This window comes from Aulonocara stuartgranti (genome assembly GCF_965226115.1).
Source record: "Aulonocara stuartgranti genome assembly, chromosome: 8".
Lineage (NCBI taxonomy): Eukaryota > Metazoa > Chordata > Actinopteri > Cichliformes > Cichlidae > Aulonocara > Aulonocara stuartgranti.
The window spans coordinates 9893467-9906026 of NC_138959.1; the positions used below are offsets into that span (position 1 = coordinate 9893467).

At 42.0% G+C, this 12560-nt stretch overlaps 2 protein-coding genes and 1 pseudogene across 3 annotated transcripts; all 3 read right to left on the reverse strand.

The window, feature by feature from the left end:
- Positions 1–1304: 1304 nt before the first annotated feature.
- On the reverse strand, positions 1305–2812 carry LOC309713151 (NAD(P)H dehydrogenase [quinone] 1-like; annotated as a pseudogene). The gene is made up of 6 exons (XR_014280677.1): positions 2805–2812; positions 2445–2697; positions 2234–2365; positions 2050–2157; positions 1875–1976; positions 1305–1798 (listed from the first exon to the last, which is right to left on the reverse strand). The product of XR_014280677.1 is annotated as an NAD(P)H dehydrogenase [quinone] 1-like (transcript).
- A 2659-nt stretch (positions 2813–5471) lies between these two features.
- LOC309712582 (NAD(P)H dehydrogenase [quinone] 1-like) lies at positions 5472–6875 on the reverse strand. The gene is made up of 6 exons (XM_082543477.1): positions 6767–6875; positions 6474–6638; positions 6275–6405; positions 6088–6195; positions 5911–6012; positions 5472–5834 (listed from the first exon to the last, which is right to left on the reverse strand). Exons 1-6 carry the CDS (start codon positions 6768–6770, stop codon positions 5535–5537), a joined length of 810 nt encoding a protein of 269 aa, XP_082399603.1. The 5' UTR covers positions 6771–6875; the 3' UTR covers positions 5472–5534.
- A 2608-nt stretch (positions 6876–9483) lies between these two features.
- Positions 9484–10898, reverse strand: LOC309713336 (NAD(P)H dehydrogenase [quinone] 1-like). The gene is made up of 6 exons (XM_082544892.1): positions 10790–10898; positions 10502–10666; positions 10292–10422; positions 10105–10212; positions 9928–10029; positions 9484–9851 (listed from the first exon to the last, which is right to left on the reverse strand). The coding sequence occupies exons 1-6, from the start codon at positions 10791–10793 to the stop codon at positions 9552–9554; spliced, it is 810 nt and encodes a 269-aa protein (XP_082401018.1). The 5' UTR covers positions 10794–10898; the 3' UTR covers positions 9484–9551.
- Positions 10899–12560: the final 1662 nt, after the last annotated feature.

The window sequence follows — 12560 nt, forward strand, 5'->3', positions numbered from 1 at the left end:
GACCAAGAAAAGAAAAAACTTCTTCCTGGAAAAAACTGCAAAGGAAATGGAGAGGAGGATCGAGATCCCTCAGACAGATCAAGACCACAGCATGCTGTCACAATCTTTTCAAAGAGTCAAAGAATACTAAGTATAGTGATGAAGGAAATGTTTCAGTCAGGACTCATTAGCTAATGTTAAAGTATATGTATACACTGGTTTGATACGAATATATAAATATGACAGTGCTTCGCATGCTGGCCACGTATTCACACCACAAAACAAAAATCTGCTCGCCCTCTCAGCATAGCTCACGTTATTGTTAATGGGAGACAGACACATCTGTAGAATGAAGACAGCTGTCGTTTCCTATGAGTAAAAAACAAGCAGAGCTTTCAGTGACAATAGCTAACTGTGGCCACAAGATGACAGTAATACAAAGGATGACTCTTTATGAGATGAAAGAAGCTTTACTTTGTTATGGTTCATCTATTTTTAGACTTGCCAAGGAAAGCACTACCTTTCTTGCTTCATGTTAGTGTTTTAGAAAACCAGAAGTATTAGTAAGTATCTATTAACACCTAAAAGCTTTACACTTTATTCTTTGAAAGTAAAAACACAGATAATTGTTTTAATCAATGTGTTGGCAAGGTTTTGAAAGCACAGCTGCACTTATATGCTTAAAAAGCAAACCATAAATACATTTAATTAGCATGCTCCATTTTAATGAGTGAAAAGGGAAATCTGCAATTTCATTGTAGTCTGGAGCAGCATAAAGGAAATCATTCCCCTCTTATAATTATACCAAACAAGCTGCAGCACTATAAAAATGCAAAGCAAAATGTGAGGCTAAAAGAAAAACCAAGAGCAATTTGAGAAATATGAATAATGAGGAAAAACTCTTCAGGGCACTGTGTAGGAGTACGCCGATTACTTGATGCATTTAAAAAAAAAAAAAAAAAAAAAAATTAATGAGCTCACTATGTACAGAATTTCCTACTGTTGACATTGTAGCTTAAGAAGGCACACACAAAATTAAATCATTCCAGTTTGGATAATACTAGAGTGAAGAAAAACTTGCGCCACTGTGAAAGCGATCTTTGCTCAAGTAGTCAATGCCCAGAGAACTTTTTGCTTGCTGCACTAAAACAGATTAAACTATAAAAAGAACCCGTGTGAAGATAAATGCAAAAAGGGCAGTAGATCATCCACAAGGAAATTGAATCTTTTAATGTGAGAGCAGTCTTCTGTCTGTACGATAGAGTTTAAAGTCTAGTTATCAAAATCCAAATTTCAGGCAATAAATAAAATTGAAACACTACAAATGAGTAAAAGTCTTTTATTTTGTTGCAGTCTCAACAATAGTCAGAGTAATATATTATGGTCAATTTGTTGCATTTGTTTGTCTCATTCTATAAATCCGCAGCCTGCACGTGTAATGGCTAGTAACATTTGAGCATATTGCCTCAAGCAAAGAATACATTTTAAGATCAAGACATTACATGGACCCACTCCATTGTCAGACCCCAGCCTTGGTCTGACTGTTGGCTGGCAGTGGCTTGCCCATGTGGATCCCCACTGTGAGGCCAGACTCTTTGCTGGCATATTTCTCTTTGACCTCAGGCTTCAGCAGGAAACCCTTCTCCTTGTCAAAGTAGTCCATGGGAGCAAAGTACACACTGGCTTCCCCACAGAGGTTTTGCAGTCGTGTGCGCCAGCCCTCCAGCATGGAGCTGCGAGATTCAGGAGAACCAGTAGCAGGATCCCAGAAGATCTGAGGGGCAAAAACCTGGAAGCCACAGTAGTTCAGGATCCCGTTCTGCACACAGGGAGGAGCAGCTGTTACCACATGACAGATCATTTCATGCTTGGCTCCATTTATAGTGAGACCTCACCTGCAGTGGCCACAGTGTGACATTGATGTCACCATTGATGCCAGTGTCACTGTACACAGATTCAGGACAGTCAGTGGTGAAGGACAGCATGGCTTTCTTGTCCTGTACAGAGGAAGGAGTGAGCAAAGAGGGAGAGGACACAGCCTGAACACAGACACGTTGGTGGAGCTCTCACCTTGAAGATCCCCTCACTGTACCGCTTCTCCTGTGCGTAGGCACAGCCCAACACACGATCCATCCACCCCTTCATGATTGCAGGAACAGATGACCAGTACATGGGGAACTGGGAACACAGGTTTAATGGTCATTTTGATGTGGACACCTAGCTGACCACAAAGACACTTCCAGTCAGACACTACCTGAAAGATGACATGGTCTGCCTCCTTGAGCTTCTCCTGCTCTTTTTTTGATGTCATCTGCAAGTCTGCCCTCCTCTGATGCCAATTTGATCTCCTTTGCGTAGCAGAAGTTCTCAGCATCCTTCAATCCACCTGTGACAAAAATCCAGTGTTTGTATCTGAAAAGCAATCAGAGCTAAAGCATTGCTATACCTGCAGAATATTTGTATACCAGTGATGTCCTCAGTAGTAGCAGCAGCTTTGAACTTCATGGCGTACAGGTCAGACACCTCTACAGTGCAGCCTTGAGCAGTCAGAGCTGCCACAGCAGCATCTTTGGCAGCAGCATTGAAGGACTCTCAGGGCTCTCATGGGCATACACAATCAGCACTTTCTTGGCTGCAAAACCAAAGAATAAAAAAACAATACATAAAGTTCCATTCAACACACAAAGCTTTCCAGAAGCTTTACCAGGAAGAAAAAGTCTTACCCATTCTCAAAACACACCTGCTGCTTTTATACACACTTCAAGCACTACTTCACACAGGTGCTGTCAATCAGCAATAAACCTCAAGAGTCAGCCAGCTGGTACTGCGGCATTTTCTCTCGGACCAGTTGGTGGCGGTAATGCTCTATTTTGCTGTTTGCCAACTGCCAATAAACCGTATAAAGAAGTAGAAGAAGAATTTCTCTCAGGTTTCCCATTTTGTATGGAAACTGGTGGAAGTAACCCTGAGATTAACTTAAACCTTCAGCCCAGTTTAAACACAAGATGAATATATACTTCATATAATCATAATCATCTTAGTTTCACACACATCATTTTCTCATGGTGATTGTTGCCCAACTTGGCGAACCAATGATTTGCCTTACGCCCTGCGGTCTGAGGACAAAAAAGGTACACACACACACACACACACACACACACACACACACACATACAGCCAGAAATCTGACTTTGAAGGAAAAGCTATATCTCGATGGTTAATAGCTTGCATTGGTCGACAAAAAAGAAGCAGAACAAACACAGAGAGGTATAATTCTGGGTTTGTTAATCTCTATTTTGAATGCTGCTCGTTTTTAAAGATGCGATGAAGTCTGTTGGCATTTTCAGCGTGCTCAGCATTTATCCCTGACATTAGCTCAAAGTTTGTGCTCCAGGTGAGGCTTGAACTCATAACCTTGGCATAGCTGAGCCTAATACTGCCATATAAGTACCGCGCGCTAACTGATTGCACCACTGGAGCACATGCGCAAAGGTTTTATTCCTTTCTCCCTTCATTCAACTGGTCTAAGGGAAAAAGCAGGGGGACAGAAACAGCTTAGTCAGTAACTCATAGGACAAACGCTTTACACTATACTATATTGCCACAAATCTCACGCTCGTAGTCTATGTACTATATATAAGATTAATCGATAGATGCATTGTAACAGCAGTCTGGCGAGGGAGGAGCGGCTAGCAGGTCCAGCGGGCATGTGGTGTGGAGGTTAGCCGGATAACTCAGAGCCAGTTAGTTAAACAGACCTTTATTTGATGTTAGCAACATAAGACCATACAAGCCAGGTCCCACGGCTCTACCCTGTCCGTACATACATGTGCGGGGATCGGTAGTCGCCGGCGCCAGCCAAGTTACAGCGATAAGGTTTCTCTGAACAGCGACGCGATCAGCATGTAACGGCCACCACTATACTCCCACACCCACTAGGGGACTCCCCCAACTACAATAATAGTAGGGCAGTGGTGCTATAATACAATAAGGGTTGTCACAGCATGCATTAATATATGTGGGGAATCAGGTTTGTTTTTTCTATACATCTATGTTACAAATGTTTTTTTTTTCAGTCTGTGCACATTTGTTTCAGATCATTTCTGTTTCACTTTTTTCATATTTCACTTTTATTCTTTAATTTTCGTAGGTTTTAGTGTAGTTTACTAAGAGATATTGAACTAATTGATAAAGAATTCAAGCATGTGGCAACCAAGTCTTTGTATCCCTGTATTCTACCACTATACCATAAACTTCCATTTAGCAAAACTAAAATGAACGAAAGTGTAAGTCTGTGTCGATTTCTTTTCATATAAATGAGCTTTGCCTCAAATAAAATTTGCCTCTCTGTTATACTATTTCCCAGTAATGTTTTAGAAGCAGTTAACTGTACTATTTGATTGACTTTCACGCATTTAAATAAGCTATTCTGACATCCTTGGCTCTTACTTTTTAAAAAGCAGCTAAGTGAACTACATATAAATGTTGATTAGTCTTCAGTACAGTTTGCTTGCTGCCACTGCAGCAAGAGGTGATTGGCTTCTACAGTTCTTGGTAGTGGAGGAGCACATGACTGGCTAAATCTTGGTTGAATTTGGTACAAAAAAAACTATAGCCGCTCACATGGATTTGCTTGACCAACCGGTGGCAGGTGAATAGAAATGCTTAAAAGCCTTCAGTACAAATATTAGGAAAAGGATTTAACACAATCTTTAAATATTAAACATGCTTTACTCTTCCTGTGCACTCACACCACAGTCAGCGGATTTCAGTTCATGTGTGGGAGGAGCAAAATTGTGGAAAAGCCCACAGTGGCAATAGACATTTTTACCTCACAAAAATGTCAAGAGTGCAATGGTAAAGTGTAAAGTGCATCTAGGACAGCAAGAACACATACTGCTGAAAGTGGGATATTAAAGCTGCTTTCATGCCAAGTCCAGCCAAAGCCTGTAGTATAGATATTGAGGCGCAATAGGGCTTGCAGTCACCTGATCTAAAGCAGCGATCAGGTGTCATTCTTGCTTTCAACCTTGGTGTACGGTCACCCCCCACCTGTGTGTTCTTATTAGAACAGGGATTTGCATGAGCATGTGGAACCATAGCCAGCCCCCCCAAACTCAGTTCCCCATCACATTTAAAGCCATACATGACTGGATCCTATACGGACTTAGAACAATCATTACATTGTGGTAGTATACATCATGTTCTAGAGCAGGGGTGCTCAATCCCAGTCCTCGAGAGCTATACTGTCCTGCAGCTTTTAGATGCATCCCTACTCCAACACAGCTGAATCAAATGTTTGATTACCTCTTCAGCATGCCATCAAGTTTGGAAAAGGCCTGATAACAAGCCATTCATTTGATTCAGCTGTGTCGGAACAAGGATGCATCTAAAAGCTGCAGGACAGTAGCTCTCAAGGACTGGGATTGAGCACCCCTGTTCTAGAGGGATAACATGTATGAAACCCAAGTGGTGCATTTATAACTCATTGCTCAAAGTTTGAATAAAGCAGGCTTTATTTTAAGATCAAGACATTACATGGACCCACTCCATCATCAGACCCTGGCCTTGGTCTGGCTGTTGGCTGGCAGTGGCTTGCCCATGTGGATCCCCACTGTGAGGCCACATTCTTTGCTGGCATATTTCTCTTTGACCTCAGGCTTCAGCAGGAAACCCTTCTCCTTGTCAAAGTAGTCCAAGGGAGCAAAGTACACACTGGCTTCCCCACAGAGGTTTTGCAGTCGTGTGCGCCAGCCCTCCAGCATGGAGCTGCGAGATTCAGGAGAACCAGTAGCAGGATCCCAGAAGATCTGAGGGGCAAAAACCTGGAAGCCACAGTAGTTCAGGATCCCGTTCTGCACACAGGGAGGAGCAGCTGTTACCACATGACAGATCATTTCATGCTTGGCTCTGTTTATAGTGAGACCTCACCTGCAGTGGCCACAGTGTGACATTGATGTCTCCATTGATGCCAGTGTCACTGTACACAGATTCAGGACAGTCAGTGGTGAAGGACAGCATGGCTTTCTTGTCCTGTACAGAGAGCAAGGAGTGAGCAGAGAGGGAGAGGACACAGCCTGAACACAGACATGTTGGTGGAGCTCTCACCTTGAAGATCCCCTCACTGTACCGCTTCTCCTGTGCGTAGGCAAAGCCCAACACACGATCCATCCACCCCTTCATGATTGCAGGAACAGATGACCAGTACATGGGGAACTGGGAACACAGGTTTAATGGTCATTTTGATGTCAACACCTGTTAGCTGACCACAAAGACACTCCCAGTCAGACACTACCTGAAAGATGACAAGGTCTGCCTCCTTGAGCTTCTCCTGCTCTTTTTTGATGTCTTCTGCAAGTCTGCCCTCCTCTGATGCCAATTTGATCTCCTTTGCGTAGCAGAAGTTCTCAGCATCCTTCACTCCACCTGCAAATAAAGCTAATATTTACAACTGAAGCACAAAGCATTGCTATACCTGCAGAATATTTGTATACCAGTGATGTCCTCAGTAGTAGCAGCAGCTTTGAACTTCATGGCGTACAGGTCAGACACCTCTACAGTGCAGCCTTGAGCAGTCAAAGATGCCACAGCAGCATCTTTGGCAGCAGCATTGAAAGAGGCAGGGCTTTCATGGGCATACACAATCAGCACTTTCTTTGCTACACCCCCCAAAAAAAGAAGTTGTGATAAAATTCCAGTCAGATCACAAACCTTTCACTGTTCTTGTCAAAGATTATCAGCTTTGGCCAAACAGATTTCAGCAATTACCAGGAAGAACAAGTCTTACCCATTCTCAAAACTGGCACACAACCGTAAGCAATGAGTTTTCTGACTAGCTGATGTAGTAACAGAAAAACCACTCATATTGAAGCAACACACACCTGCTGCTTTTATACACACTTTGAGCACTACTTCACACAGGTGCTGTCAATCAGCATTCAGCCTCATGAGTCAGCCAGCTGCTACTGCTGGATTTTTTCTCAGGTTTCCCATTTTGTCTGGCAACTGGTGGGAGTAACTCTGAGATTAACTTAAACCTTCAGCCCAGTTTAAACACAACATGAATATTTACATCACATAATCGTAATCATCTTAGTTTCACACACATCATTTTCTCATGGTGATTGTTGCCCAACTTGGCGAACCAATGATTTGCCTTACGCCCTGCGGTTTGAGAGCCTTTGGTATAAACTATACATAAGAACATAAAAGGCACACACACACACACAGCCAAAATTCTTTAACTTTGGAAGAACGTCTATATCTCGATGTTTAATAGCTCGCATTGAAAATAAACGGAAACAAAAATAACAGAACAAACATACAGAGAGTTTCTTAATCTTTATTTTCAATGTTGTTCATTTTAAAAGATGATATAAAGTCTGTTGGCATTTTCAGTGTGCTCAGCATTTATCTGTTCTCATCAGATAAGTATTAGCTCAAAGTTGATGCTCCAGGTGAGGCTTGAACTCACAACCTCGGCATAGCTCAGCCCAATACTGTCATATAAGTACCGCGCGCTAACCGATTGCGCCACTGGAGCACATGCACAATGACTTTATTCCTTTCTCCCTTCATTCAACTGGTCTAATGGAAAAAAGGGACAGTAACCACTCGCTCAGTCATTCATAGAAAGAATACTTTACACTATACTATATTGCCACAAATCTCACGCTTGTAGTCTATGTACTATATAGAGGATTAATCGATAGATCCATGCATTAATATATGTGGGAAATCAGTCTTTTTTTCTATACATCTATGTTACAAATGTTTTTTCAGTCTGTACACGTTTGTTTCAGATCATTTCTGTTTCCTTTTTTCATATTTCCCTATTATTCTTTAATTTTTGTAGTTTTTAGTGTATTTTACCTAATAGATATGGAACTAATGGATAAAGAATTTAACCATGTGACAATAAAGGCTTTGTATCCCTGTATTTTACCACTGTATCCTGAACTCTTATTTTACAAAACTAAAATAGATTAAAGAAAACTGAAGTCTGTGTGTACTTCTTTTCATGTAAATGAAATGTGCTTCTCTGTTATACTGTTTTCCTAATAACGTGTTAGCAGCAATTAACTATACTAATGGACCTAACTGTACTGTGCTATTCTCACTTCCTTGGCTCTAACTTTTTAAACAGTAGCTAAGTGAACGACACAAATGTTGATTAGCTCGCTACCACGGCAAGAAAAGACCATCATATCAATACTTGTGTTTTTAACACTAACCTTTGACAGATTTAATTGCAGTATTGATGCAAGTCAAGCAGAACCTTGGTAGTCATAACAATGAATGGTCAATGCTTCTCTATTTCTTGGTAGTGGAAAAGCATATGATTACCTATTTACCAAGAATTAGCCAAAGATACTGATTTAATTCATTTCCCTCCACAATTCCAGCAGTGGTGCTGCCGGAATAGAGAGACAGTACAGGAAAGCAGCAGTCAAGTGTTCCCAAGTAAACCATAATAATAATAATAATAATACATTTTATTTAAAAATAGCGCCTTTCAAAGCACCCAAGGACACTGTACAACAGATAAAAACACAGAAACTGGAAATATACACAATAATAAGAATAACAGATAAAAGTTAGAGCATACCGAGGTTTAAACATAAGCAATTTTAAACAGATGAGTTTTGAGGGTGGACTTAAAAAGAGGGAATGAACTAATATTTCTGAGGTCAGGGGGTAAGGAATTCCAAAGTCGAGGGGCAGAGCAACTAAAAGCCCTGCCCCCCATTGTAATCAGACAAGCGGAAAGAACAGAGAGAGATGGAGAAGATGAAGATCTGAGGCACCGGGATGGGAAGTTCATCTGTACTAAATCGGAGAGGTGTGGTGGAGAGAGAGAATGAATAGCCTTAAATGTATAGAGGATTATTTTAAAATGGATGCAAAATTTAACCGGGAGCCAGTGAAGCTGCTTCAAGATTGGGGAGATGTGGTGGGTAGAGGAAGTCCTAGTAATAATACGGGCAGAGTTCTGGACACGTTGGAGCTTGTTAATAGATTTTTGTGTAAGGCCACATAGTGAGTTACAGTAGTCAATTCGAGAGATAAGATTATGGACGAGAATGGCAGTGGCATGAGGAGTGAGGAAAGGGCGGAGGCGATTGATATTACGGAGTTGAAAATATGCTGCACGTGTGACATTATTGATATGTGAATTAAAGGATAATGTGCTACCATCACGTTATAGATGGTGTAGTGAGCTGGATGGATCAAGCTGTTACTCAGCAGGATAATGTAGAGAAGCTAACCAAATGCACCATGCATTGCATCAGTTTGTGTGCAGTTCCAAGTTACCATTGCCAGCTCACATTTCTAGCGGGCAACAAAGCCCCAAGCAGCAATTTGGTCAGTGTTGGATAATGACACCAGTCTTGAAAGCCTACAGAGACAGCTTTGTGTATCCTGTTATGTATATGTACCATTTTCTAGATGGCTGAACTGTATGAAACCAAGTGGTGCATTTGAAACTCATTGCTCAAACTGAAGATCCAATAAAGCAGCTTTTTTATTGCAGCACACATTTTAAGACATTACATGGACCCACTCCATTGTCAGACCCTGGCCTTGGTCTGACTGTTGGCTGGCAGTGGCTTGCCCATGTGGATCCCCACTGTGAGGCCAGACTCGTTGCTGGCATATTTCTCTTTGACCTCAGGCTTCAGCAGGAAACCCTTCTCCTTGTCAAAGTAGTCCAAGGGAGCAAAGTACACAGTGGCTTCCCCACAGAGGTTTTGCAGTCGTGTGCGCCAGCCCTCCAGCATGGAGCTGCGAGATTCAGGAGAACCAGTAGCAGGATCCCAGAAGATCTGAGGGGCAAAAACCTGGAAGCCACAGTAGTTCAGGATCCCGTTCTGCACACAGAGAGGAGCAGCTGTTACCACATGACAGATCATTTCATGCTTGGCTCTGTTTATAGTGAGACCTCACCTGCAGTGGCCACAGTGTGACATTGATGTCTCCATTGATGCCAGTGTCACTGTACACAGATTCAGGACAGTCAGTGGTGAAGGACAGCATGGCTTTCTTGTCCTGTACAGAGAGCAAGGAGTGAGCAAAGAGGGAGAGGACACAGCCTGAACACAGACATGTTGGTGGAGCTCTCACCTTGAAGATCCCCTCACTGTACCGCTTCTCCTGTGCGTAGGCAAAGCCCAACACACGATCCATCCACCCCTTCATGATTGCCGGAACAGATGACCAGTACATGGGGAACTGGGAACACAGGTTTAATGGTCATTTTGATGTTGACACCTATTAGGTGACCACAAATACACTCCCAGTCAGACACTACCTGAAAGATGACAAGGTCTGCCTCCTTGAGCTTCTCCTGCTCTTTTTTGATGTCATCTGCAAGTCTGCCCTCCTCTGATGCCAATTTGATCTCTTTTGCGTAGCAGAAGTTCTCAGCATCCTTCACTCCATCTGTGACAAAAATCCAGTGTTTGTATCTGAAAAGCAATCAGAACTAAAGCATTGCTATACCTGCAGAATATTTGTATACCAGTGATGTCCTCAGTAGTAGCAACAGCTTTGAACTTCATGGCGTACAGGTCAGACACCTCTACAGTGCAGCCTTGAGCAGTCAGAGCTGCCACAGCAGCATCTTTGGCAGCAGCATTGAAGGAGGCAGGGCTCTCATGGGCATACACAATCAGCACTTTCTTGGCTGCAAAGCCAAAGAATAAATTTTAAAACAATACAAGTTTTGGTAAAGTTTAAGTCAGCACAGAAACCTTTCACTCCTTTGGCCAAACAAGTTGCAGCAATTACTAGGAAGAAGAAGTCTTACCCATTCTCAAAAGTGCTGCGCAACAGTAAATGCTGAGTTTTCTGCCAAGCTGGTATAACAACAGAAAAGGTGCCCATACTGAAGCAAAACACACCTGCTGCTTTTATACACACTTCAAGCACTACTTCACACAGGTGCTGTCAATCAGCAATAAACCTCAAGAGTCAGTCAGCTGCTACTGGGGTAATATCTCTCAGACTGGTTGGTGGCAGTAATGCACCATTTTGCTGTTTACCAATCAATCAATATCAATCAATACTTTATTTATATAGCACATTTAAAACCAGAGGTACACCAAAGTGCTTCTCAATAGTAAAATATGAAATAAAATTAAATACATATGGGTACGATAATAGAGTAGAAATATATTTCCATACAAAACAAAGCACTAATCAACCTGTGAGTACTATGTTGAAAGAAATATTGCACACCTAGGCCCTATTTCAGGAAGCCGGTTTAGAAAACTCAGAGTAAAAAACGATACTCAGGGTTGAGTAACCCCGAACTGTCCAACTCGGAATATTCGGTTTCAGAAAGGCTGATAACAATTAGTTCAGTCAACGCGGAGTTGCTTTAACCCCAAGTTAAGCGCGCGCACGAGGATACATAAAGCCCTGATTAGTGGAGCACAGATTAAGCGAGTCACCATGGAGACGGAGGGAAAGAAGGCGCGGTCAATGTATTTCACAGCGCTTGAGTCCGAAATTCTGATGGCAGCATATGCCGATAACATGCAAATTTTGCGGAAAAAAAGTAACACAGCCTCAGCTGTAAACAAAGGGTGCATGCATGGCAAAACATAGCCGACAGAGTCAATGCGTGAGTGTTAATTTAAACATTGATCTAGGGATTTCCACCCATTTAACACGTTATTTTATTATATTTTATTTTATTTTTTATTTTATACATTTGATTTTGTGATGTGATTTAAGCGCAGGTGCAACCCAACAGGCCCCAAACGTTCCTGGCAGCAAGTAAAAATGAAATATAAAAATATAGTCCAAACAGGTAAGGTGTAATTGTATCATGAGCCATAGTGCTTGGTCTGTTTGTCCGATGTAAATCAATTGCAGTTAGAGGCTACATTAATTTTCTTTCTGTAAGCACTTATTGAAATTATCTGAGCACATTACAAGTACATATTTGCTTACTCTGTATGCTCAAATGTGACCCGTTATAGCCAACAGAAAAAAAAAGCGGAGGCCCGAAAAACAGGTGGGGGTCCTCCACCACCACCACCACTCACAGAGGCTGAGCAGTTGGCTCCCATATTTGTGATAATGTTGGCAGCATCACATATGATCTTCACAGTGCAGAGAACACAAATAGCATCCATTACTATAATGAAATAATTTGTTAGTTTGAAATGCTACAGGGAGCTATGTATCTGTACATTAATGCTGTGGAAAGACTTCCTGTTCACATAGTCTCCTTCATTTACTGAAGGAGCAATGATTGGAATGTGAGTGCCATCTATACAGCCAATCACGCCTGGGAACCGTGAGAATAAATGTAAAATTTAAGTAGTAGTTCAAATATCACCACATCATGAATTAAGTTTCGTTCATCCTGATACCTGCAATTTTGTGGCATCCCTCTTTGATAAATCTTGTGGGTCTATGACCGGGGAACACCACAAACGAGTACAGGAGACGTTTCAGTGCAACTGTAACATTCCTGACTGCCCGACAGACGGTAGCCTTGGAAACGTGCTCAGCGTCACCAATATTATACAGAAAGCTCCCGTTTGCAAAAAACCGAAGTGCAATAC